Raw genomic sequence first — 27868 nt, 5'->3', positions numbered from 1 at the left:
CTTTATTCCATGTTGTCCTATTAGAGTTTTATTTACACCAATACTGTGATATGCTTAAGATATAGATCACTAAATAAAAATATTAAAGATACCAGTACAGAATATCCATTCAACAAATTAAAGCAAAAACCGAAGCTCTGGAACAAGACAAGCCTTAACCAAAAATGTTTGGATGTACCCAGGGAACTCCTCTTGTGAACCATATCCCAGGTCTCTGGTCTCAGTGACCCTATTTAATAAGCACATCAACCAAGAAAGGCCAGCAAAAGGTTTTAAGAGGTAAGGAAATGTAGACTTATTCTGTAATACACAAAGTGCTCATTTCAGTAGATCCATTAAGAGAGAACATCTGAGAAAGATCATGAATAAAACTCACTCTGCCCAAATTGTTAGACGTAAGCTTTTATAGCACTATTTTAAATCTATATAAACAAGTTCAAATTTTTTAGTAGTTTCTTAAACTTTATAGAAAACCCTTTACAATTTCTAATGTTTATTAACATAAGCATACATGAACTACCTTTATAATAGAAACAGTTGTTCAAATGTTAATAAGGTGCTATCTGTGGTCCTAAAATAGGCCACTTCCATCTAATAATTATGGATCATCATAATAACTACATAAATGTATCATGGTAAACAGAACAGCTATATACATGAGCCATACTTGAGGCTCCAGCAGTCATGGGTACGAGTTGATCACAGGATATCCACTTCTAAAGCCTCAACAATGCACGCAGCAGAAGGACGGTCTTTAGGATCTTCATTAGTGCATACGGAGAAGAGCTCAATTACTTTCTGGTATGTTTCATCCAGTTCCTCCATATTAACAGGTGGCCTAGTTCCCAAAGCTGCATAGTATGCGTCATCATCAAAATCACTTTCATCAAAAGTTTTATCTTCATCATCATCATCATCTGGAAGATTAATGTGTGGAATAGATAAAGTCATCATTTCCCACAGAGTAAGACCAAAGGCAAATATGTCTGCCTTGTCAGTAATAATACCATACTCCTCCAGAGCTTCCTTAGGTTTCCAAGGCTCAGTGCCAATGTAAGGGGTTGTATTTCCATACTTAAAAGTAAAGGAAACCAAAATCTAAGTAGATTAATGAGACTTGGCATTGAAGTACAATTATTTTGTGATTGAACAGAGACATTACTTTGCCAAAAAAGGTCCATCTAGTCAAGGCTATGGTTTTTCCAGTGGTCATGTATGGATGTGAAAGTTGGACAGTGAAGAAAGCTGAGCGCTGAAGAATTGATGCTTTTGAACTGTGGTGTTGGAGAAGACTCTTGAGAGTCCCTTGGACTGCGAGGAGATCCAACCAGTCCATTCTAAAGGAGATCAGTCCTGGGTATTCTTTGGAAGGAATGATGCTAAAGCTGAAAGTCCAATACTTTGGCCACCTCATGTGAAGAGTTAACTCATTGGAAAAGACTCTGATGCTGGGAGGGATTGGAGGCAGGAGGAGAAGCGGACAACAGAGAATGAGATGGCTAGATGGCATCACCGATTCAATGGATGTGAGTTTGAGTGAACTCTGGGAGTTGGTGATGGACAGGGAGGCCTGGCGTGCTGCAGTTCATGGGGTTGCAAAGAATTGGACACGACTGAGCGACTGAACTGAACTGAAGGCATCCAGATTCAAAATCTACATTTTTTCACTATACCTACTTTGCTTCTCAGTTCAGTGTTTATGCCATTTAACCTCAAATCGTAAGCATTTACCCAATTCAAGCTGAGTAACATCTGCCTTCTGGAGTTTACTCTTTTTGCATGAGATAGTGTAAGATTATCAAAGGGCTCACAGATACAATAGGAGGCAATTTCTCAACTTACAATGCATTTGCTCAATTGCTGAGGCTGAGGAATGACTGTTATGATAAAGTATGAATGAACTAATCTTTTCTTGAATAAGAACAGTTCTCGGTGAAAATGCTTTCATTTTTCCTCCTCACTTTTTATAAGCTCCATTGCCACTGACAACAAATGAAAAATATTGTGGAAAAGCCGAGACAAACAACTCCTTTAAAAACAGCTGTGTGAACTGTCGTACTAATGACTCCCTACCCAGATCCTTCTCCTTGAGAGCGAGACATTTCTCATTTTATACAAGAAAGCAATTTGTCGTAAGAGTCCTTGAATTAAACCTTCAGACTAAAAGGAAGTTCAGAAACTATTTGAAGAGTCTTAGAAGCAATGCAAGCCACACTCTCAGGTTTATGTCAATTGATGTGGTAACAAATTCCCAAGAGCTCTTTCCCAAGACCTCTGATTGCAGGCAGCATTCAGAACTGAAGGATGATGACACACCAGGGTTACAAGCATCCTAGAAGAATATGGGGGCAAGCTGTTGGCAGCAAACTACACCTACCTGGTTCAGTTCATGAGCTGGCTGAACCCATTTGAAGCTTTTTATACTTGAGTTTAGCAGAAAAAATGGTACATCGAAGTGAGTTCAAGGAAAACAGCCATTTCCAAAATTAAAATGATAATTTGGACTTACTAATATGCCTTACAAGTTAACCGATAGTGTTTCCTGACCTGGATTTTTCATATATAAGCTTTAGATCATAAGGTCCAAATAAATTTATAATTATAAGACAACCTTATACAGCTTCTATAAGCACTTAGATGACCATGAACACATACCAAAAAGAACAAGGAACAAGTTTTGAAATGAGAATGAGACAGTGACAAAAAAGTAATAAGATTGGTTTTTATATATTTATGAAGACTTAAGTTTATCAGATAAACTTAAAGCTATGCTTTATACACATCTGTTTTGTAGACAATGTAGATGACTAAAAAGTGAACTAGAATTGCCATAAAAAGAAAAAATGAACATAAAACTTAACTGCTACTGCTAAGTCACTTCAGTCGTGTCCAACACTGTGCGACCCCATAGACGGCAGCCCACCAGGCTCCCCTGTCCCTGGGATTCTCCAGGCAGGAGTACTGGAGTGGGTTGCCATTTCCTTCTCCAATGTGTGAAAGTGAAAAGTGAAAGTGAAGTCACTCAGTCGTGTCCAACTCTTCGCGACCCCATGGACTGCAGCCTAAGCTGTTTCTAAAACACTACTGGGATAAATTAGATTGCCAGATAAAATACGGGGTGCTCAGTTCAACTTGAGTTTCAGAGAGACAATAAATATTTTTAGTATAAATATGTTGTAAGTATTGCAGTTTTTAGTCTGTTAAATTTGTATATTTTAGAGTTTAGTATCACATAACATGTATTATGCATATTGCACATTTCATGTTTAAGTATGGCCTAAATATTGCATGGAACATAGTTAAACTAAAATGTTAGTTGATATCTATATGAGATTCAAATTTAAACGACTGTACTTTTGTTTGCTAAATCTGCAAACCTAGATGGAGAGAGATCATTCTGGATAAGCCAGCAAGGTTTTTGGGAGAATATATTTTCCAAGAATTTGGGAAACTTTTGAGTCTTCAATCAGCTGTGTGATTTTGAGCTTGTCTGATTCTTAGTTTTCAGTTGTCAGTTAAATCATTTAAAGTATTATTGGTTTCAATTTTATGATTTATAAATATTCAAAATTAAAGTGTCTTATTATTTGAAAACTCTCAGTCTGGAATATCAAGCTAAATACCACCAGCAAGCACTAATTTAGATCTTATCAGGATGCATGGAAAGCACTGTATTTATAGGGTATTAACCACTTGACCCCTAAATAATCTAATAACACAATAACATCAGTGGAATTATGTCCCATTTTGCAGGTGAGAAACTCTGCTTCAAAGTTTAAATAGCTTTTTTTGAGAACACAAATCTACTAAGTGGCAGATCCAGGATTTAAACAGAGATCTTGACCTCAGGAAACCTCATACTTAGTAACACTGTACTATGTCCTTTCCAGTGATGCTTAAATCAAACCAGACAACTATTCAGTCTTCTTTGTTGCCTTAAATACATGTTACAGAGAGACAACTTGGATGTATTTTTAACGTGAAAAATGAAAACAAGGCAGTGATTTTTACCATGTGTATTAAACAGAAAATATAGTTCAACTGGGGCTTCCCAGGTGGTGCTAGTGGTAAAGAATCTGCCTTTTAATACAGGAGACATGAGATATGGGTTTGATCCTTGGGTTGGGAAGATTCCCTGGAGGAGGGCATGGCAACCCACTCCAGAATTCTTGCCTGGAGAATCCCATGGACAGAGGAGCCTGACAGACTATAGTCCATAGGGTCGCACAGACATGACTGAAGTGATTAGGACACACACGTACATGCATAGATCAACTGCCATCTTGCCAACTTGCCCTGAACCCTAGAAGCCATCTTCCCTTGGCAGCTTCACTGCCTTTGGGCCCTTACTTCAAAAGAAAATCACCAGCCACTTGGTGGAGCCTAAACTAGCTCCAGTTGTCTGGCAAAGCATCTGTTGAAAGACCACAGATTGACAATTTGAGTCAATAAAGATACAGCCCTTGCTGTGGTGCCCACCAATTTGCAGTGTGGCTGGAGAATGGGAAATGTCAAGTGTATATTAGGAAATGAAATTAATATTGTCCAGTGATAAAACAATTAATGGTAAAATAAGTCATATGATTCCAAGTTATTGGAGACTGAAAGCAATATTTATTTGGTCCTCTAAGCATCAAACACAAATATTATTTGATTAATTGCTATGTCTAAAAGATGACAGACAAAATAAGAAAATATTCCAAAACTAGCATGCTATCCAGAATATAGCATAAAATACTTTATAAAGTTATTAAAAAGTCAACACGACTTTATTAAATCTAATGGTTTTAAAATATAAAGCCCCTGGTAGCATGTTATGGCCCTTTCTGGAGGGAGAAGAATATTAGCAGAATGTAGCAAATGTCGTAAGAAACAAAATCACATTTGAGGCAGAGCTGATCTAATTCTGCTATAAGTGAATGGAGATACAGGGAATGAGGCCATGAGTTTCCAACAGGAGGGAGACAGAAGAGAATGATGTTGCTGCTTGGTGAGAGAGGAAAGGAGAGCTTTGAATTAATTCCCTGCCACTATGTGGTGCTAGCTACCACAAAAATAATAAAATGGCCATGCCATTTATCTTGGCACCTGATTAAGAGAATTTGACCCCTTAAAAATAATTTCTAATGTGAAAAGAGTAAATAACCCAAATTGGCCTCTCAGATATGGGGCTGCTCTGAAGGAAACAGTATGAAGTGTCAACAGTAGCTGAACAGCAGTTCGGCAGCATCAGGGGTATGGATCCACCTCACTGGGTAGACAGCTCCCATCTCATCCTTATGGGAAATGAGAGAACAAGTAGGACAGGAAGAATAGCAGCAGGACACAGGGACCCTCTGGGCATCTGTCCCTAACTGAACCCCCAGCTCTGCAATGAGTGGAGCTAAAGTGAGGGAATATTGGTTGTTCAAAGCCTGGGTAGGTCTTATCTGGTGCTCTCACTTTTCAACTGCTGAGGTCTAGACAGTGACAGTGAAAGTTGCTTAGCCATGTCCAACTCTTTGTGACCCCATGGACTGTGCAGTCTATGGAATTCTCCAGGCCAGAATACCAGAGTGGGTAACTCTTCCCTTCGCCAGAGGATCTTCCCAACACAGGGATCAAACCCAGGTCTCCCACATTGCAGGCGGATTCTTCACCAGCTGACTAATGGGAAGAGCTGACTAATGGGCACTCCTGAATGAGTCATTTCAATAAATAGAAGAAATCCATGTAAAAATCAATGGTATGTGTTATTTTCCTTCAGGTCTAGAGACCTAAGGGCTTCCCTGGTAGCTCAGATGGTTAAAAATCTGCCTGCAATTCAGGAAACCCCAGTTCAATTCCTGGGTTGGGAAGATCCTCTGGCTACCCACTCCTGTATTGGGCTTCCCTGGTGGCTCAGACAGCAAAGAATACACTTGCATGCAGGATATGTGGGTTGGATCCCTGGGTTGGGAAGATGCCCAGGAGGAGGGCATGGCAACCCACTCCAGTATTGTTGCCTGGAGAATCCCCATGGACAGACAAGCCTGGTGGACTACAGTTCATGGGGTCACAAAGAGTTGGACCCAACTGAGCAGTCAGCTTAGCTGACTAAGCAGCTAAGAGACTAAAGTCATAACGAACAGCTAGAGAACAGCTAAAGACTAAAGTCATAATGTAGTTTGATGGGAGTATAACATTCCACAGTCTAAGCTAGCTATTTAAACTATGTTATTTGATTCAGCAGTGGACAAAATAGTACCCAAAACAAACAAACAACAACAACCAAAAAAAAAAAAAAAAGGCAAAAAAGCTAACAAAAACCACTAACCACTGAGGAATTTCAATTTAATATCTAAATAAGATTCTGTGCTTTCCAGTATTAGACTACTCTCTCTTTTGAAGCTATAAATGAGACACAGGCTGGGCTTATTCATAATTAATTACTTTCTTTGCTCCCATCTTAAAATTAATCATCTGCCTTATATTGCTATGTTTTTTATAATTACCTCTAAAATTACTGGACAATAGTTGCAGAGAATAGAAATTGTTTCAGCCAATATATGTAAAAATGTGTTCAAAAGTGTCTTGCAAAATAGTGAAGATACGTGAAGAGACAACCTTTAGACTGAGCCTCCAGAAGACTCATCAGTAAGCCACCCCATGAATCTGTTACCACAGTTGACAGCTCCCTGATCTGCACAAGCGAAACGGACCCCCAGCATTCTTCTTCTGTCATTGACTGGTTCCAATGTAAGTCTTAGTAGAGTATATTTAATCAGCACACTTGTCATCAACCACGCAGGCAGCACAGAGATCTGAATAAAGGATCATCTGCTCTTCTGACCTCTGGGTGAAAGTCAGTAGGAATACATGTTGAGCTAAGTAATTCCTAAATTATTGTAACCACCCAATACTTTTACAAATGCAAAATACTTTTATGTCTTGTAAAATCTTAAATGGATAAACACAATTACATAATTACATACTTATTTTATCTGAAATATAAAGGTGACATTGATTTAAAGTATTTTCTTTAGATAATTAAACAAACATCTCATCTAAGAACCTCATTGACAATTGAATAATCAGCTATTGTGATCAATGTAAAACTTACTGGAAATAACTTTATAGCATATATCATTTTATACATAGATACAGAAAGAAAGGAAGAACTGAATCACTTGATAATTTTCATGGAAAAAGAATTGAGTGACTCATTATGTTATTAAAATAGATAAGTTCTTAAAGTTATTAAATTCTTCAAGACTAATTCCTAAGGGTGACCTTTCATATTCTTTCTTAGAATAAACATAACAAAACACTTGTGAGGAGGGAGGAGGGTTCAGGATGGGGAACACATGTATACCTGTGGCGGATTCATTTTGATATTTGGCAAAACTAATACAATTATGTAAAGTTTAAAAATAAAATAAAATTAAAAAAAAATTTGGATGTATTCTTTCAAATAGGATTAAGCCTAGATTCTTATGTGGGGGAATAAAAGAAACATGCATAATAGTATGTTGATTGAATACTGTTGTTAGTGTTCTAAACCAGAAACCTATTTTTCTAGCATTCTGTGCATGTACTTTGCAAAGTTATTAAAATATTCTCCATAAACTTTAATAAATATACCAAACTCTTAGTAAGTGAAATTTAATGTACCCATAACTTAAGTATGTTCATGTTTATTCCATTTGTTTATTTTTAGATATTCTCTTAATAAGACCAAAAACTTTCCCTATTAATTGTATTGTTCTTATTGCTTTTATCTTTATCTCAATAAATTATTCCACGAAGCTTTTAAAATTAAGTATAGTAGACTATTGGTCTTTGTTGATATAATATTTACTCTTTTGACATGCAGTACTGTGAAATTTGGGGCTTCCCAGGTGGCACTAGTAGTAAAGAACTTGCCTACATGTGCAGGAGACATGAGAGGCATGGGTTTGATCTCTGGGTTGAGAAGATCCCCCAAATGAAGGCAAGACAATCCCATTCCATTATTCTTGCCTGAAGAATCCCATGGACAGAGGAACCTGGCAGGCTGCAATCCACAGGGTTGCAAAGAGTCAGATATGACTGAAGCAACTTAGCATGCACGTACTGTGAAATTTACCTAAAACTCAAATGTAGCAATGGACTATTAACCATAAAAAGGAATGAAATCATGTCATTTGCAGAGAAACATGCATGCATCTACAGACTGTCATACAGAGTGAAGTAAGTCAGAAAGAGAAAAACAAATATCATATACTAACTTTTCTTTCCATATATGTGGAATCTAGAAAAAAAAAATGGTGTAGATAATCTTATATGCAAAGCAGAAATAGAGACAGATGTAGAGGGAAAATGTATGGCCATCAAGGGAGTGTAATGAATTGGAAGACTGGGATTGACATAAATACACTATTGATACTGTGTATGAAATAGGTGACTGACGAGAACCTACTGCATGGCACAGGGGTCTCTACTCAGTGTTCTGTGGTGACCTAAATGAGAAGGAAATCCAAAAAAGAGAGGATATATGCAAACATGCAACTGATTCATTTTGTTATAAAGTGGAAACTAATACAACTATTAGAAATAGTTGTATGAGTAATAGAATAGTTGTATTAGTATTATAGAAACTATAATTAAAAAGTATAATAGAAACTAATACAACTAAAGCAACTATACTCCAATAAAAATTAACTTAAAAAGTGACATTAGAGTTGCCCTAAAAAATAATCCACCTTGTCCAAGAGGAAAAAAAAATAGGACAATTACAGGTGAAAAATCATAGGAAAATAGCAAGCCATGGTGGTACTCTAGGCTGTGGTGTGCTGGCCCACCTGTAGTTCATCATGGCACAAGTGTTCAGGGTGTGTGGGGATGTGGCAGTGGGCAACACTAGAAAGGCAAGCAGGAAACAGGCCTTGGGAGTTTGAGTTTGTCCTACTTACAATTTGAATAGTATCATGAAAATAAAATAGGAAACACTGAAAACTATTCCACTGAGGGTGAATGTCATCATCAGAGGTGTCAACTAGCCAGTTTTGTGCTTCCTAAACATACTGTTTGGCAGTGATGGGATGATTTCAGAAGTGCCATAGGAAAAACAAGAACAGCAGCTAACTAAAGAGATTGGAAATGATAGGGCCTAAATGTAGGAAGGCACAATGAATGAAGAATGTCATAAACTTCAAGAGATACACAGGAAATAAAAGTGACAGGACTAGTAAATAATGGCATGTGGATGACAAAGATAAGTTAAATGAGGCTAAAGTTTATACATTGATTGAGTAGATGGTAGAGGAATAATTTTGGGATTTCAGATTAGTAGATCATTCTGCATCCTCAAAGATCAGCTTACTTTTTTCATCTCTTTCAAAAAATACCTTTCTACTAATAATGATTAAATTCTAAAAAGTGGGAGGAAGTAACGAGACTACAATAATTGGTCTCTATATAACCCAGGTGTCAATGGGGGCTCATAAAGCCCAAAATAAACTTGGTAAATTTGATTTAAATACGTAGTTCACTGTGTAAAGTTTATTCCAATGCTCCATATTTTTTTGAATTCCTAGAATTCCAATAGTCCTATGGTCACCATTGACTTCAGCTTTCTGTCAGCTAAATTCTTTTTTTCTTCAGGACATCTCGTTTCTAACACTAACTATGTATGTGTGCCAAGTTGCTTCAGTCATGTCTGACTCTTTTCAAACCTATGGACTATAGCCTACCAAGCTCCTCTGTCCATGGGGATTCTCCTGGCAAGAATACTGGTTAGCTTGCCTTGCCCTCCTCCAGAGGACCTTCCTGATTCAGACATTGAACCTGTGTCTCTTGTGCCTTTTGCATTGGCAGATGAATTCTTTACCATTGCCCAGGTAGTACCAGTGGTAAAGAATCTGCCTGCCAATGCAGGAGGTTGAGATGCAGTTTCGATCCCTGGGTCAAGAAGATCCCCTGGAGTAGGAAATGGCAAGTCACTCCAATATTCGCGCCTGGGAAATCCCATAGACAGAGGAATCAGGTAGGCTACTGTCCACTGTGTCATAAACAGTCAAACACCAACTATACAAGAACTCAACTCAATTCTGGGCAAGGGAGAGAAAAAGGAATATATATATATAACATATATACAAGAACTCAATTCAATTCTGGGCAAGGAAGAGGAAAAGGAATATATATATATTATATATAAACATTATATATGTATTATATATATTATATATACATTATATGTATACATTATATACATTATGCTATGCTATGCTATGCTGTCACTTCAGTCGTGTCCAACTCTGTGTGACCCCATAGATGGTAGCCCACCAGGCTCCCTTGTCCTTGAGATTCTCCAGGCAAGAACACTGGAGTGGGTTGCCATTTCCTTCTCCAATGCATGAAAGTGAAAAGTGAAAGTGAAATTGCTCAGTCTTGTCTGACTCTTAGTGACCCCATGGACGGCAGCCTACCAGGCATTGCAAGGGGCATCTCCTCTTCCAGATATTTCTATTGCTTCATCTTTTGCTTAATTTTTACAATTCAAAATCACATGTAGAAATTTCAAAGTGTGATGCTAGTCAAGTGTTTTTACTTAACTTTACAAAAAACTTCAGAGCAAAAGAGATGAAGAATAAATAGCTCTTTAAATGTGAACAGTTCTAAACTAAAATGGAAGTTCTACAATAATAGGAAAATTGTTTTACCCATTTCAATGTTGTAACTCCAGAATCCAGAATTCTACTTGGCATATGGCAGACATTTAATGTATATTTGGATGTTTGAATATATTATATTTTAAAATAGAGCTATAAACTCTTACATCTGATCTCTACCCCTACAGTTATCTCATAGTTATCAAAAGGGAAAAAATTTGTTCATCATATATAAAAAATGTTTTCATCGTGTTTAGATTTAGTAAATGTATTTTACTGTACTCTAGGACTCATAGCATTTTTTATATAGTAAATACTTAAGAATTGAAACAGTCTTTTATTTTTCCTGCACTCAGTAGATTATTTAACATGTCTTCTGAGCTTTGCTGGTATGGGAGTCCTTCTCTAGAGGACTCCCATTCTTTGTGGCTCACAGACCACCAGCTCTAACACTTTTCTCATCCATTTTAAGAGCATATTGCTTGCTTTTGTTTTTAAGCAAGTACACAGCTTATGCTTCTTTGTGATCAAAATAATTCATTGCACTAAGCAGAAAGAAGATATAAGTAAAATATTTGCATGAATAGAATGCCCAAACAAAACCTCAGTGAGCTTGCTGACACATGACACAGCTTGTCACCTAAAGCATTGGCCCACCAAGTCTTAAGATTAATGGTACCAGTTATTCAGCTTTGTTTACTTGCCCAGAGCAACTGTAAAAAAATTGCCACAGACTTAGTGGCTTTAAACAGCAGAAATTTATTCCCTCATAGTTCTGGAGGCTGGAGTCTGAAATCAAGGTGTCAGCAGAGCCATTTTTCTTCCAAAGTTTCCAGGGAACAATCTGTTCCTTGCCTCTCTCGGCTTCTGGAAGCTCTGGGAATTCTTTAACTTGTGGTTATGTCATCTGGGGACATAACCCAGTTCTGCCTCTGTGCTCACATTTCTTCTTTCTTTTTTCCTTGTGTCTCTTATAAAGACAGATCATCCATGATATTTTTCTTGTATAAGACTCTTTACCTTGATTACACATGCAAGGACTACCTCATCACTGCTTTTAAGGTGTAATTATCAGGGTGTAATGCTCCAGCTCAAACTTTAAAGATTCTATATGTCTATACAAATGTCTTGTTTCTACAGGAAGGAAAGTTGGCCTCTGTACCTGGTCAAGCATTTCTCAACACCAAACATTCACAAGCTAATTTATAAATTATCATAGAGATTACTAAGACAGAAAAATAAAATAGTATATTTGTAGATATATTATGGGCTTCCTGGTGGCTCAGCAGTAAAGGATCTTCCTGCCAATGCAGGAGATGCAGGTTTGATCCCTGGATCAGGAATATCTCCCGGAGAAGGAAATGGCAACCCACTACAGTATTCTTGCCTAGGAAATCCCATGGACAGAGGAGACTGGTGGGGTATACTCCATGGGGTCGCAAAGAGTCAGACACGACTTAGCAAAACACAACAGGTATATTTTATATACATAAGCTGTAAGGCACAAGTGTGTGGAATGATACTATATCAGTTTTAAGTTCTAATCTTTGCAAGAGTATATACAAAAGATTAACTGTACCAGTAAGCAAATTATTATATAAATAATTATAACCATTTTATATAGAAAATTGGTGGAGGACACTTACATTTGAAAAGACATAAATTATGAAGAAACATTTGGGGTGCAAATTGGAAACTGTCAAATGTGGCTTGCTTTTAATTTAATCTGCCCAGATTTCTCTTAATTTTTAAATTGAGTAATTTTTATTACTCACTAAAATTCTAAATTATGATTACTTAGTCTGCAGAGTAGGCAGTCTCTTTCTCAGTCAGCATTGCTTTTACTAGTTAGTCAAGTTATTTAAATAAATTTTAAATTGAGGGGAAACACACATCAAGTTGAAAGGGAACAAATAAAGGAGAATTTCTTTCATGCAGATGATTGAAACATTACAAAACCTCTAAGCATTTTAATCATTCATTTAAAAGTTTGGACAAATGTGGAAATGAACATGCTCCTCTCTGTATTATTCATTTGAATATAGAAATGATTAAGCTGATGTTTCTACTTTTTCCTCCAAAAAAAAAAAAAATCTTTAGAGAGATTATCCCTCTTGACTTGTCAGTGAAAGAGGAAGAGCTCATTTTGATCACAGATGACCAAGGACTGCTTCAGAGATCATCCTGGCTTTTTCTGAAGCATCTGTGATACTCAGTTCTTATATTGAAAAAGTCAATAAGATTATATATCACCAAAAATACCTTAAAATATAAGATTCTGTGGTATAATTTTTAAAAATCACATGCAAGTCTTAAAGGAAAGAGGATTACTAATAAAACAAATATATCTTCTATTCTTATGTTATTTTCAATAAATTATTCAGAAAAGTCATTTCAGTATGATATGATTGGCATTTTGAAATAACAATGACTAGAAATCACTGAGCTACTAATGCGTCCAAGACAAAGAGCTTAGCATTTTATATGAATCATTATAATTAATCTTCAAAACACTATTAGTAGGTAGAAATTTGTATAAAACTTTTATATATGTCAGCTTGTGTATATATGTGTGTGGATGTAGAAAGAGAGAGAGAAGAGGGAGGGAGGAAGTGAGGAAGGGAGCATGGGAAAAAATAAACAGAGGAAGGAAGAGAGAGAAATGGAGAGAGAAAGAAAATAATAATTTGAACCATGTTTAATTCCAGGGAAAATGCACATATGAAAGTGATCAATTACAAATATTGATTTCTCCCACGTGCTATGCTTGAAAGTGAGAAACTTTCCCAAAGTTCCCCAACCATGAGGCTGCAGAGCCGACAATAAGATGTCTATTTGCCTGGCCTGGAAATCAAGTCACTTCATTTCTGTGCTACACTGCCTTTTACTATTTCAAGACATAGATACTTTACATACAAATACATTTCTGACTGTATTTCCTTTCCTAAAATAAGAGCATAAAAAGTCTAGTTAAAAAATAAGGTCAATAACAGACTGTAGTATATCCACAAGGTTCATTTTTTTTTACTGATATTTTATGTATTTCTTCCCCCACACAGGATTAAACATTCTTTTTTTAATTGAATGATAACGACAATTTTGTGTTAGTTTCTGCTGTACAACAATGTGAATCAGCAATAAGTATACTTAGCCCCTCTCTCTTGAGCCTCCCTTCAACCCACTGACCCCACTGCTCTAGGTCATCACAGAAGACTAGACTGAGCTCCCTGTGTTATAGAGCAAGTTCCCACTAGCTATTCTACACATGATACTGTACATATGTCAGTGCGACTCTCCCTATTCGTCCTTCCCTCTCCTTCCCCGCACTGTGTTCACAAGTCCATTCTCTAAATCTGTATCTCTGTTTCTGTCCTGTAAACCAAAACTACAAATATAGGATAAATCAATCAAAAAACCTAATACTTACTTTAAGTAAGAAATGAGTCCAATAGTTACTGTTCAAGCTGGTGAAATAATTTGACCTGATCCCAGGAATATGATACCTCCTCCAATTGAGCTCTTCTACTTCTTAGGCTTTGTGAGGGCACAGGCTACACACACAAATACATACATATATATATATATTATATATAAATTAAATCTAAAAAATAATTATATTCCTATTAAGAGCTCTGCATCCTGGTTGGCAAATAAACAAATTTTGATAACTCATTCCTCTGTTCTTGAGTAAAGAATGTTCTTATCTGATCTGATTCTGATAAGTCATCTTAGCACTAATTCCTTGCTGGTTCTTTAATTCGTGTTTTATAGCTCTTTTTTAAGCAGGATGGAATGGCCCCTATTTTTTTTGGATGATGAGAACCAGAAATCTTGGGTTCTGATTTTCAGAGAGGTCAGAGCAAAATCATCATTTAACAAATGGTCTATCCTGAACCAAGTTATAAACAGAAAAATTAAACCTCAATACAGAAATTGTCCTAAAGATAATGTTGTTAAAGTGCTTCACCCAATATGCCAGCAAATTTAGAAAACCCAGCAGCGACCACAGGACTGGAAAAGGTCAGTTTTCATTCCAATCCCAAAGAAAAGCAATGCCAAAGAATGTTCAAACTACCACACAATTGTACTCATCTCACATGCTAGCGAAGTAATGCTCAAAATTTTCCAAGCAAGGCTTCAACAGTATGTGAAACATGAAATTTCAGATGTTCAAGCTGGATTTAGAAAAGACAGAGGAACCAGAGATCAAATTGCCAATATCTGTTGGATCATAGAAAAAGAAAGAGAGTTCGAGAAAAACATCTCCTTCTGCTTTATTGACTATGCCAAAGCTTTTGACTGTGTAGATTACAATAATTCTTAAAGAAATTCTTAAAGAGATGGGAATACCAGACCACCTGACCTGTCTCCTGAGAAATATGTAAGCAGGTGAAGAAGCAACAGTTAGAACCAGACGTGGAATGACAGGTTCCAAATTGGGAAAGGACTACATCAAGGCTGTATATTGTCACCTGGCTTATTTAACTTATATGCAAAGTACATCATGCGAAATGTCAGGCTGGATAAAGCACAAGCTGGAATCAGGATTGTTGGAGAAATATCAAAAATCTCAGGTATGCAGATGATACCACCCTTATGGCAGAAAGCCAAGAACTAAAGAGCCTCTTGATGAAAGTGAAAGAGGAGAGCTACAAAACTGGCTTAAAACTCAACATTTAAAAAACTAAGATCATGGCAACTGGTCCCATCACTTCATGGCAAATAGATGGGGAAAGAATGGAAACAGTGGCAGACTTTATATTTTTCGACTGAAAAATCACTGCAGATGATGACTGTAGCCATGAAATTAAAAGACACTTGCTCCTTGGAAGAAAAGCTATGATCAACTTAGACAGCATATTAAAAAGCAGAGACATTACTCTACCAACAAAGGGCCATCTAGTCACAGCTCTGGTTTTTCCAGTGGTCATGTATGGATGTGAGAGCTGGATTATAAAGAAAACTGAGTGCCGAAGAATTGATGCTTTTGAACCATGGTGTTGAAGAAGACTCTTGAGAGTCCCTTGGACTGCAAGGAGATCCAACCATCCCATCCTAAAGGAAATCAGTCCTGAATATTCATTGGAAGGACTAATGCTGAAGCTGAAACTCCAATACTTTGGCCACCTGTTGCAAAGAACTGACTCATTGGAAAAGACCCTGATGCTAGGAAAGACTGATGGTGGGAGGAGAAGGGGATGACAGAGGATGAGATGGTTGGATAGCATCACTGACTTGATGGACATGAGTTTGAGCAAGCTCTGGGAGTTGGTAATGGACAGTGAAGCCTGGCGTACTGCAGTCCATGGGGTCACAAAGAATCAGACATAACTGAGAGACTGAACTGAACTGAAGACAGATATTAAATTGAAATGTACACCATATAGAGAAAATATATCATTAGTCAGGTACAAAATGTACTACACTTAGAATGTTGTAATTATTGCAGGTCGGAAATATAATTTTCCAGTGAAGATATCAAAAATTACCTTCAGTAACATCCAAACATAGTCTGTTGTATTTATATAATTGTTTTTTTTTTTTTTTCTTTTCCTCAAACCCCATCATCATATTTCTCAGGACTAGTTTTTTGAGATGAAATCAAGCTAAAATGAATATCTGGGGTAGACTCATTGGTATTGAGGGTGGATTTCTGAAAAAGTCAGCATGGAGCATATAAATTAAGAGAAAAGCTGTTTCCATCTGCCTTCGAGCACTGCTTCTCCACCTCTGCACTAATGACACCTTGGTCTGAGCAGTCCTTTGTTTTGGTGGCCTGTGCTGGTTACTGATGGATTTAGCATACTTCTTGCTCCTGCCCACTGGATGCTACTTCCAGTTTTCCACCCCTCCCTATAATAAACAAAATTATCTCCAGACATTGCCTTTGTCCTCTGATTGAGAACCCTGCCTTAGAGAAAAGGTTAATGGTGATTTTTATGGAAAAAGAGTCATATATCTGGTCTGTTATTGACGACAGGCTATTGAAACTGGGACATGTGTGCTCCGTCATTAAGTAGGGATCCATCCTCTTACAAAGGTACTTGCCTCTTTTCCTTGATTTATCCCCAATTCACTTACCCCAGATCTGACGGAGCCATTAAATATGTTCCCTGATTTTATGAAAACTAACATTTTCCTATTACATGGATTTGAAATACCAATCTTTGTGCATACATGTATCTTAAATACTCTAAATGTCTTTTCTTATTATACCTGATTTTTTTCACCATGGATATGTCAAGTAAACACTTTGAGGAGCTTTCTATGTAAGAGTTCTTTTTGTAATTGTACAAGAGAATATAATTATTATAAAACTTCATATTGGGCATGGAGATTAAAACAAGTAGGCCAAAGAGTGCTACAGACTCATAAAGACAGCAGATGAAATTACAAAATACTAGTACTGATAATTTTAATATTTAAAAAAACAACTACTTTAATTCATACTACAACTCCAAATTATTTTGGAGAAATCTGACTTTATGTATGTGGTCGATACACTAGAAAAGAAAAATTTAATAGGTAGTTTTTTTTTTCCCCAGTACTAATATAAACAAATTTTATGTACCTTGGAAAATGTCTTTACTTTGAAGTTAATAATGTTCCACTAAAGGGATAATTTATGGAAGTATCATTTATGATAAAATTTAAAAATGATAATTTAAGGGTAACAAACATGCAACTCATAATTAAATGTTAGTAAATTAGAAAATATATACTATCAACAGCATTATAATTGAATTGTAAAACATTATAAAAATGGATGCTATAACATTTTTATCAATTGTAGAACTTCTAGGTTGACTCTCACATGTATTTGAGAAAGATACAATGTAGAATGTTCATGCCTTTCCTAGGAACTCAGACCAATGTGTCATAAACTAGTTTTCCAATATGCTGCAGCACAAACTAACAAAATTGGACCCTGCAGACAACTCTAAAGAGTCAAACCATTTTTCAAGAAGACATCTCTCTCTCTTACTGACTGAAAATGAAATTTGGAGCTTACCTAAGCTTTGAAGATGCCCTTAGCACCTGAGAATTAGATCCAGGCTTACTCACAGTCAGAGCTGTTCTCAGAGGGTTAGCACACCAGCGGTTCACATCAATATACGGTTTGAATTTTCTGCCTCAGTTGTGTATGCAGGTTCAGTTTCTACAAATGCAATTTTTAAGTGAACAATGATATTAAAACCCCCATTTACTCAAGAAGTCTTCATATCATGGAAATAAATATTTCTGTATTATTTTACTTCAAAATAGCTTTTTTTTTGTTTTCTTCTTCTTGATATACATTGGTTGTGCTTCTCAACAGATTACTTTATATACCACTTATGGTGAAATTGAAGCTGTTAGGTTCAATCATTTAGGTGCCTCCCATTCATCTTTTATCATACAAATAATTCATCATCATTACTTTTTTCTTCTCTCAGAGATATAATTTATCTGTCACATCATTTCAACCTTTCAAACATGAGTTCCACACTTGCTGGCCTCTTCCACAAAGAATGAACACTGATGTGACCTGTGGAATTGGTTAATGATAATGACAAGACTTCACTGGTGATCCAGTGGTTAAGAATCCACCTTGCAATGCAAAGGATACCGGTTTGATCCCTGGTCCCAGAAGATCCCACATACCGCAGAACAACTAAGTCCATGCACCACAGCTACTGAAGTATGTGTCCCTAGATCCTGTGCTGTGCACAAAAGAAGCCAATGCAATGAGAAAATCATGCACTGGAATGAAAGAGTAGCCCCTGCTCACCTCAACTAGAAAAAGCTCTGTGCAGCACAAAGATCCACCATGATCAAAAAATGTTAAATAAATAAAGCTTAAAAAAATAAAATGATAATACTGGCTCATCAGTGGTAACACAACATCTGAATAACTAATGAACACTCATCAACCTCCTTGACCTAATTTACATTTTAAGAAACATCCACACAACTCACTCTTTTCAAGTGCTCATATATTAATAGCAGTCACTAAATTTTGCTATTCTCTAAGAGGAGGAGAGTGAAAAAGTTGGCTTAAAGCTCAACATTCAGAAAACTAAGATCAGGGCATCTGGTCCCATCACTTCATGGCAAATAGATGGGGAAACAGGGGAAACAGTGTCAGACTTGATTTTGGGGGGCTCCAGAATCATTGCAGATGGTGACTGCAGCCATGATATTAAAAGATACTTACTCCCTGGAAGGAAAGTTATGACCAACCTAGATAGCATATTCAAAAGCAGAGATATTACTTTGCCAACAAAGGTCCATCTAGTCAAGGCTATGGTTTTTCCAGTGGTCATGTATGGATGTGAGACTTGGACTGTGAAGAAAGCTGAGCACTGAAGAATTGATGCTTTTGAACTGTGGTGTTGGAGAAGACTCTTGAGAGTCCCTTGGACTGCAAGGAGATCCAACCAGTCCATTCTAAAGGAGATCAGCCCTGGGATTTCTTTGGAAGGAATGATGATAAAGCTGAAACCTCAGTACTTTGGCCACCTCATGCGAAAAATTGACTCATTGGAAAAGACTCTGATGCTGGGAGGGATTGGGGGCAGGAGGAGAAGGGGACAGAGGATGAGATGGCTGGATGGCATCACTGACTTGATGGATGTGAATTTGAGTGCACTCCGGGAGTTGGTGATGGACAGGGATGCCTGGTGTGCTGCAATTCATGGGGTCACAAAGAGTCGGACACGACTGAGCGACTGAACTGAACTGAACTGAAGTATGAAATGAATCATAGTGAACTTAAGAGGTATGAAGTTAATACAAAATGTGTTTGCTAACCACAAGATAGTAAACTGAAATCTATAACAGGTATCTAGAAGTTCCAAAATGTTTTGAAATTAAAGAAAGTGGACGTGACAAATAGATTCAAGGGATTGTATCAGATAGAGTGCTTGAAGAATTATGGATGGAGAGTCATAATATTGTACAGGATGTGGTGATCAAAACCATCCCCAAGAGAAAGAAATGCAAAAAGGCAAAATGGATGTCTGAGGAGGCTTTACAAATAGCTGTGAAAAGAAGACAATTGACAGGCAAAGGAGAAAAGGAAAGATATACCAATTTGAATGCAGCATTCCAAAGAATAGCACAGAGAGATAAGAAAGCCTTCCTCAGTGATCAATGCAAAGAAATAGAGGAAAACAATAGAATGGGTAAGACTAAAGATCTCTTCAAGAAAATTCGAAATACTAAGGGAATATTTCATGCAATGATGGGCACAATAAAGGACAGAAATGGTATGGACATAACAGAAGCAGAAGATATTAAGAAGAGATGGCAAGAATACACAGAAGAACTATACAAAAATGATCTTAATGACCCAGATAATCACAATGGTGTGATCACTCACCTAGAGCCAGATGTCCTGGAGTATGAAGTCAAGTGGGCGTTAGAAAACATCACTACGAACAAAGCTAGTGGAGGTGATGGAATTCCAGTTGAGCTATTTCAAATCCTAAAAAATGATGCTGTGAAAGTGCTGCACTCAATATGCCAGCAAATTTGGAAAACTCAGCAGTGGCCACAGCACTGGAAAAGGTCAGTTTTCATTCCAGTCCCAAAGAAATGCAATGCCAAAGAATGCCCAAACTACCACACAATGGCACTCAACTCACATGCTAGCAAATTAATGCTCAAAATTCTCCAAACCAGGCTTCAACAGTATGTGAACCATGAACTTCCAGATGTTCAAGCTGGATTTACAAAGGCAGAGGAACCAGAGGTCATATTGCCAACATCCGTTGGATCATTGAAAAAGCAAGAGAGTTTGAGAAAAACATCTACTTCTGCTTTATTGACTACGTCACAGCCTTTGACTGTGTGTACCACAACAAACGCTGGAAAATTCTGAAAGAGATGGGAATACCAGACCACCTGACCTGCTTCTTGAGAAACCTATATGCAGGTCAGGAAGCAACAGTTAGAACTGGACGTGAAACAACACACTGGTTCCAAATAGGAAAAGGAGTACATCAAGGCTGTATATTGTCACCCTGCTTATTTAATTTGTATGCAGAGTACATCATGAGAAACGCTGGACTGGAAGAAACACAAGCTGGAATCAAGATTGCTGGGAGAAATATCAATAACCTCAGATATGTAGATGACACCACCTTTATGGCAGCAAGCAAAGAAGAAGTAAAGAGCCTCTTGATTAAAGTGAAAAAGGTGAGTGAAAAATTGGTTTAAAACTCAACGTTCAGAAAACTAAGATTATGGCATCCGGTCCCATCACTTCATGGGAAACAGATGGGGAAACAGTAGAAACAGTGACAGACTTTATTTTGGGGGGCTCCAAAATCACTGCAGATGGTGTCTGCAGCCATGAAATTAAAAGACGCTTACTCCTTGAAGAAAAGTTATGACCAACCTAGATAGCATATTCAAAAGCAGAGACATAACTTTGCCAACAAAGGTCCATGTAGTCAAAGCTATGGTTTTTCCAGTAGTCGTGTATGGATGTGAGACTTGGACTATAAATAAAGCTGAGCACCAAAAAATTGATGCTTTTGAATTGTGGTGTTTTGCAGAAGACCTTTGAGAGTCCTTTGGACTGAAAGGAGATCCAACCAGTCCTGAATATTCACTGGAAGGACTGATGTTGAAGCTGAAATTCCAATACTTTGGCTACCTGATGCAAAGAACTGACTTTTTAGAAAAGACCCTGATACTGGGAAAGATTGATGGCAGGAGGAGAAGGGGATGACAGAGGATGAGATGGTTGGATGGCATCACCGACTTGATGGGCATGAGTTTGAGTAAACTCTGGGAATTGGTAATGGACAGGGAGGCCTGGAGTGCTGCAGTCCATAAGTTGCAAAGAGTCATACACGACTGAGCAACTGAACTGATAAAGAGAGTCAAACAGCTGTTTGGCTGGCATTTATGGCTGAGGATTATTTGTAGCATTAATAGATGATAATTAATGCAGTTGTGGTTTGTTCAGTCTCATTACTCTTTATCTTTCTGTAGGAATGTTCTACAATTTATTCTTTTATAGATTATATTTTTGGTAGTTTATTTTTATTTACAATGTTGTGTTACTTTCTCTTGAACGGCAAAGTGATTCAACTATACATACATATATTATTTTGTGTATTCTTTTCCATTATGATTTATCATAATAGATTGAAATAGTTCCCTTTGCTTTAGAGTAGGATCTTGTTATTTATCTTTTTTGCATAATAATTTGCAAATTCTATTAGAGATTCTATTTTTTAGTGAGACTTTTAATTTTTCATCCATTCAAGACCTTCTTTTAACATGCCTTTTGGTGTCTATATGAGTATATTACTGTGCAGTAATATGTAACTAGAAATGAAATCACTGGGTTTCATAAAATGAGTTAAAAAATTATGCTTTTTCTCCCCTAATCTATTTTCTGAACATATTTGGGTAATACTAATATTTTATAGCAGTCATTCATGAATGAAGCCATCTGGTCCTGGAATTTTTTCCATGGAAAGATTTTTAGTGATGGATTTGGTTTATATAATACTTTTATAATACAATATGTTTCTTAATGTATAACATACATAGATAAAATCACGCATTTTCTAAGCATGTGAGGGTAAAAATCAATAAGGACATGTAAGAAGTTTGAGTTTGACTCTAAATTGAATAGTATATTTCTGTTAAGGCATTTGCTTGGATAAGTCCAGTGATTTCTTGGGTATTCTCATTTTACCTTGGAGGTGGTTATTTGACTTTCAGGGCTGTGTTGTGTTAGAGATTATGTGTGTAGTGATTATGGCACCTACTACAGAGTAGCTGTTATTATTATTATGAATGTTCTCTGTCATAGGCACAAATGACACCTGGTGGTTATCATCTTTAGCTAGAATGAAAATAATTCCTTATGAAGTCACAGAATAGCTAATATTTTAAATAATTTTAGAGTCAATATTTTTAGCAATGATAATTCATCTTGATCTTCTGCATTACTTACTCCTTTTCCCTTTCCCATAAGCAAGATAAACTGAGACTTTCATGATGGCAGGCTCTTGAAGGAGAAGTTCTTTGAATGGAGAAAGGTAGAGCTTGAACAGAAACTTTGGAATTTCTAAGAACAAGTATTTTCATATTAAATACTTTGGCAATTTCTAAAAATTCCATGACATATTTAAAACAGAGAAATGTTTGTTTTATCATTTCATGATCAAAACTAATTGCAGAAGAACCAGAATCATATAAAGAGAAGATAGTATGTACAGAACTAGGCAGTTATAGTTCTTACAGTACTTATAGTTCTTATAGTACTTAGGAGAACATAAGTACATTTATAAAACACACACACACACATTTGGAGAAACAGAGCAGAATAAATGATGTGAATGCAGAAATCAAAAGCAAGTTGTCTCTTGCTGAGAGAGTTAATTCTTAGGTAGGTTGATAAGGAGTCTGGGGCCCTCAAGGAGAAATAGGTCCAGGACCCTCAAGAAAAAGAAAGGGGTCTGGGGTTCTTGAGGAGGAGAAAAGGACAAACATTTATTTTTTACATTCCTTTGTCTTAGTCACATAAGACATTTTTTTCTTTAAGCCCAGAGCTAATGATTATACAACAAAACAACTCATCTTGCTCAAGGGTATGTTTTTCCTTAAGCTCTGTACTAATGATTATATGACAACAGTGTATTTTGCTTGAGGGTATTTCTCCTTCTCAACAAGAACCTTGCACCCTAGAGCTGGTGCTACACACCAAGAGACGCAACTGCAATGAGAAGCCCACACACCACAACTAGGGAGTAGCCCCTGCTCATTGCAACTAGAGAAGAGCCCGTGCAGCAGTGAAGACCCAGCACAGCCAAAATTAATTAATTAAATTATTTAAATAAGCAAAAGTAAAACTATTTCCTTTTTAAAAAGGGAAATAATACTTGACAAAAGTAAAGAGCTTTTTTTTCCCTCAGAAAACAAGTGGGAGAAATACAACACAGTATATAAAATTATACATTTAATTTCTTCCTGAGATTGAGAGAGAGCTTTCTTCTCTTCTGCTGAAAAAGAATCAGACTAAATTGAAGAGAATTCAACTCCCACTAGTTTAGATTTCAGTCTCTTATCCATTTCAGTGGGCCAGTTACAACTTACGATTTCTGAATTCTTCATTTAAAAGAAAATAAAGCATCCCTACTCATCTAATGAAAATCCAAGAAGACATATGTAGCATTGCAAGTTTTAATGAGAAATCATGGTAATCATGAATGGTAACCATCTTGGCTTATTCTTAAAATAGATGCATACATTTGAATGCCCCCCTTTAAAACTGTATTGTGCTTTTACTCCAACAGTTTCCCCTCTGTGCTGAGTCCTACCAGTAACAACCAAATCCACACAAGCTCCTATTCACTTCAAGCCAAGGCAACCTGGAATGTCTGGGCTTGGTCCCTGTTTCAGCCACAGCTATTTCATGCCCTCAGGACTACTGTGGTCATGCAGGGACCCTCTCTTCACTCAGCAGACACAAATAGTCAGGGGAGCTCTCCTTATGGTACATCTTTGGCTGATGGACAACAGGGGACATGGGTAAAGGTTTCTTCCTTCTTTCCTTCAGGAAGAAAATTCAGATACATTTCACAAAGGTCCTTAGAAGGAAGATAGTACAGTCATCCTGAAGGTGAACTTGATTGTGCATTTTGTTTCTTTTTTTTTTTTTTTTTCTGTCTGGTTTTGTTTTTCTTTATGTAATGACAAAGTTTATTCCATTTTTAATAACAGAGGACAAACTGTTTAAAATTTGCAGTTTAAAACATGCACATTCACAAAAGGCCAATGACACATAATGCTGCATAGAACTGAATATTAGTCAACTTTAATAACTCTAAAATACAGTTTATTGGACATCAAGATATACACATCTGAGAAAACTACTATAATCACAGACTCAATATTCTTCATTCAGGCAACTTTTGCATTTTTATGTGACTTTTTCTCCTTCACAGGTTACTTTCAGTCCCTCAAAGCTACTGGCTGGGAGCACATTCCTAAATGAACTCCTACAGTTTTGATTAAGCTCTACTTTTAAAAAAGGTAGAACTCAACAGCTTGCCTTTGGTGGGGATCTTACATGACTAATTGCAGGCTGCCTGGTCAAACTTTCTTTACCAGTTCCTTGAATCACTTCAGTAAATGTTCTAGAGTTTGTCCACTTTTCAGGTCTGGTTTACAGCCCATCAAGGTTTCTGCTTAGATTTGTTACTGTATTCTTTATCTTAGCCCCTTAATAATAATAACAATAACTTAAGTCCCTTTCTCTGCCATTTAACATTCTCCATTAAAGACCCTGACTCCCGTTTCTGATATTGGGTCTTCAGCTAACCATGTGGATGAGCCATCAGACCAGCTGGCTTCCCACATACCACACAAGAGCAGCACCATCTCCCCCTACCCCCAACGCTGACTCAGAACACATGATGAGTACCAGGCCAGCTCTGCTTGCTTAATGATATCCTTGCTGAAGGCAAACCATAGCCTATTTTGTTCAAAAGAAAAACAAGAACAAGACTGAAATATATTCTTCACTTTCCTTTCTTTGAAGTCGATTTTATTTTCTTTTCCCCCAACTTGTATCCACAATTTTGAAAGTGTTATCAAGTTCGTTGTGATTGGGGCATGATGGGCGAATTAACTGAGAGATGAAGTGTTGAGGAAAGGAATACAACTTTATTTGAAAACCCTGCTGGCCAAAAAGATGGCAGACTAATGTCTCAAAATAACCTTTTTATGGGGTCTGGATGCCAGGATCTTTGATAGAACAGTTATCGGGGGAGTGAGGAGGCAAAGTAGAAAGCTCATTAAACTTGCAAATGTCTCCTGAAATGGCAAACCTTGGGGAGGGGATGTGCTAATTTCTTCCTTCCTGTAGACATCCACAGGTAGAGAGGGTCCTAAACAAAGGCACTTTAGCTTAACAGTTAGACAGAGAGGCAAGATTCTCCAAGGCAGGCCATTATGCATGATTATAACAACAAAAACATTAAAAAGCAAGTCAAAGAAACAGTCCTAGTATGGAATCAAAATTGGCTGTTCCCTGCAACAATATGATGTTTAAAATGTGGTTAAAATAGCTGTGTTTAGTTTGAATATCTAACCTTCTGTGTCCCTTCTTAAGCCTCAGTCAAATCTGTCCTTTAAAACCCAAAGCCTCAAGATTTTGCCAGACAAAATTAAATATATAACACATATGTAATAATTGAAACTTGTACAATTCTTTTGCATATGTAATCTTATTTGACTCCCTCAACATCAAAAGAGGAAGAAGATAGTACAGGCAATAACATCTCTATTTTACAAATAAAGACACTGAAATTCAGAGAATAGAATTGCATATGGCCACAGTCATCAGGGTGGTAGTAAATATTGAAGCCAGGCTGTGAACTCACATCTTCTGACTTCCTGATCAAATGCTATTTCCACATTCAAAACAGATGACTCTTCAGCTGGTGCCGTCTGATGCTATAATGGAGAACACAATCCAAACTCACTTCTTCCTGCAAGAAAACATAACAAGAATAAAATTCATCAGTCACCTTCCTCCTGAAGGAAGGGAACATGAAGCAGAAATATGCTGTTCTGTGAACAATGCTGTCATCTTTGTTGATGGTTAAAGGCAGCATTTTAAAATAATCAGAAGTCAGTATCCTTTTTCCAAAAGATTTGTTTATTGGTGAGTTTCTATGCTATCCTGGAGGTACAACAGATGCCTGGAGTGTCTGTAATGAACTTCACATACTTCAGTGTCCTTTGTAATTAGAATCATCTGCAAGTTCTCACGGAAGATTTTTGTTCCGTCTTTTTTCTTGATACATTTCACTTTCATGATGAAACTTTTAATTTTGGCACTCCTACCTGGAGCAGGGTTATCAGCATTCAGTGTTTGACAAGAAAGGACAATCAATTATAAAAAAGGAAAATTAATGCCATTTTCAGAAACATGGGAAAACTTGGAGATTATCATACTAAGTGATATAAACCAGACAGAGAAAGACAAATACCATATGATATCACTTATATGTGGAATCTAAAAATGTGATGCAAATAAACTTATTTACAAAATAGAAACAGAGTCACAGACATAGGAAACAAATTTATGGTTACCAAAAGGAGGGATAAATTAGGAGAGGAGGGATAAATTAGGAATTTTGGGTTAATACATACACACTACTATATGTAAAAGAGATAATCAACAAAGACCTACTGAATATCATAGGGAACTATACTCAATATCTTGTAAAAACCTTCATATATATATATATGAAGCTATATGTATTAATATGAGTATATGTATATATATATATGAATATATATAACTAGATAATTTTGCTATATACCTGAAAATAACACACCATTGTAAATCCACTACATTTCAATAAAAAACAAAAATATTATCTATATAACAGTTACACAGAGCCCCACTCCCCCTGCCTGGGAGATTGGGAATGGACTTCAGAGACTACCAAACACTCTCATTGGCCTGGAATACACACACGCACAGATGAATTAGTTTCCATGACATCCCTGAATAATGTGCCTTCAAAGATGAGTGAAATCAAACTGATTTTTTTTTTAAATCAAGAATTTAGCTTCAGATACACCTAGAGGAATGTTGCAAATGGAATTCCTAAAGTAACCATGAAGAAATCTAAGACACATTCTTTTAGTTTCTAAAAATCTGGATGTGATTTTAACAATTTTTGGTTTCTGGTCAGTTTGGTTTCATGGGTTGCAAACTTAAAGTCATCTTTAATTTATACACTTTAGTTCTCCATATCTCAACAGTTTCAGGTCTACTGACTTATTCTTCAAAATGCTTCAAACCTTTGCTATTCTTATCCCTTTCATACATAGCATTCTAATTTATCCCTGACAGCTGGCTAGAATAATGTCATGAAGAAGATAAACATTTGAGAAAGAAAGCCGGAACTAGTCTAGGAGGCTGTATTTTTAAAAAATAGCAAGAAAAACTGCCAATGGAAAGAATAAAATCTTACAGAAAATACAGTTTTAGAAGATTCATTTTTATGGCATTAACTATATTTGAGAAACACAAGAAAGTAAAATTTTAGAAGTCATTGGTTTTCAAAACAAGCCATACTCATCAATTTTATTACTCTGCTCTGGTAGATAGCTTTTGCCAGTACTGATCTTCTGTAGTTATTTGAGTCAGCTGTTTCCAAGTGATGGAGCAAAGGGTGGAACCACTGGATGCTGCAGTCATCACACATCGCTGCACCATTTTGCTGCAT

The 27868-nt window shown here is 36.7% G+C and overlaps 1 protein-coding gene across 1 annotated transcript; it reads right to left on the bottom strand.

Moving 5' to 3' along the window:
- Nucleotides 1-27847, bottom strand: LOC133250026 (lymphokine-activated killer T-cell-originated protein kinase-like). Its single transcript, XM_061421200.1, has 2 exons — nucleotides 27734-27847; nucleotides 1-1074 (listed from the first exon to the last, which is right to left on the bottom strand). The coding sequence occupies exons 1-2, from the start codon at nucleotides 27845-27847 to the stop codon at nucleotides 700-702; spliced, it is 489 nt and encodes a 162-aa protein (XP_061277184.1). The 3' UTR covers nucleotides 1-699.
- Between the last annotated feature and the right edge of the window lie 21 nt (nucleotides 27848-27868).

Source organism: Bos javanicus, chromosome 6 (assembly GCF_032452875.1).
Source record: "Bos javanicus breed banteng chromosome 6, ARS-OSU_banteng_1.0, whole genome shotgun sequence".
NCBI classification, from domain to species: domain Eukaryota; kingdom Metazoa; phylum Chordata; class Mammalia; order Artiodactyla; family Bovidae; genus Bos; species Bos javanicus.
Note: the sequence above shows the minus strand (reverse complement) of the source record. Positions and strands in the feature narration are given on the sequence as shown.

Bases quoted from the DNA above. Each gene is read 5' to 3' on its own strand.
- LOC133250026 (XM_061421200.1), bottom strand. From the start codon at position 27,847: ATGTGTGATGACTGCAGCATCCAGTGGTTCCACCCTTTGCTCCATCAC. The intron at 1,075-27,733 runs GTAATAAAATTG...TTTACTTTTAAG, and splicing joins AAGCTATCTACCAGAGCAGA to TATGGAAATACAACCCCTTA.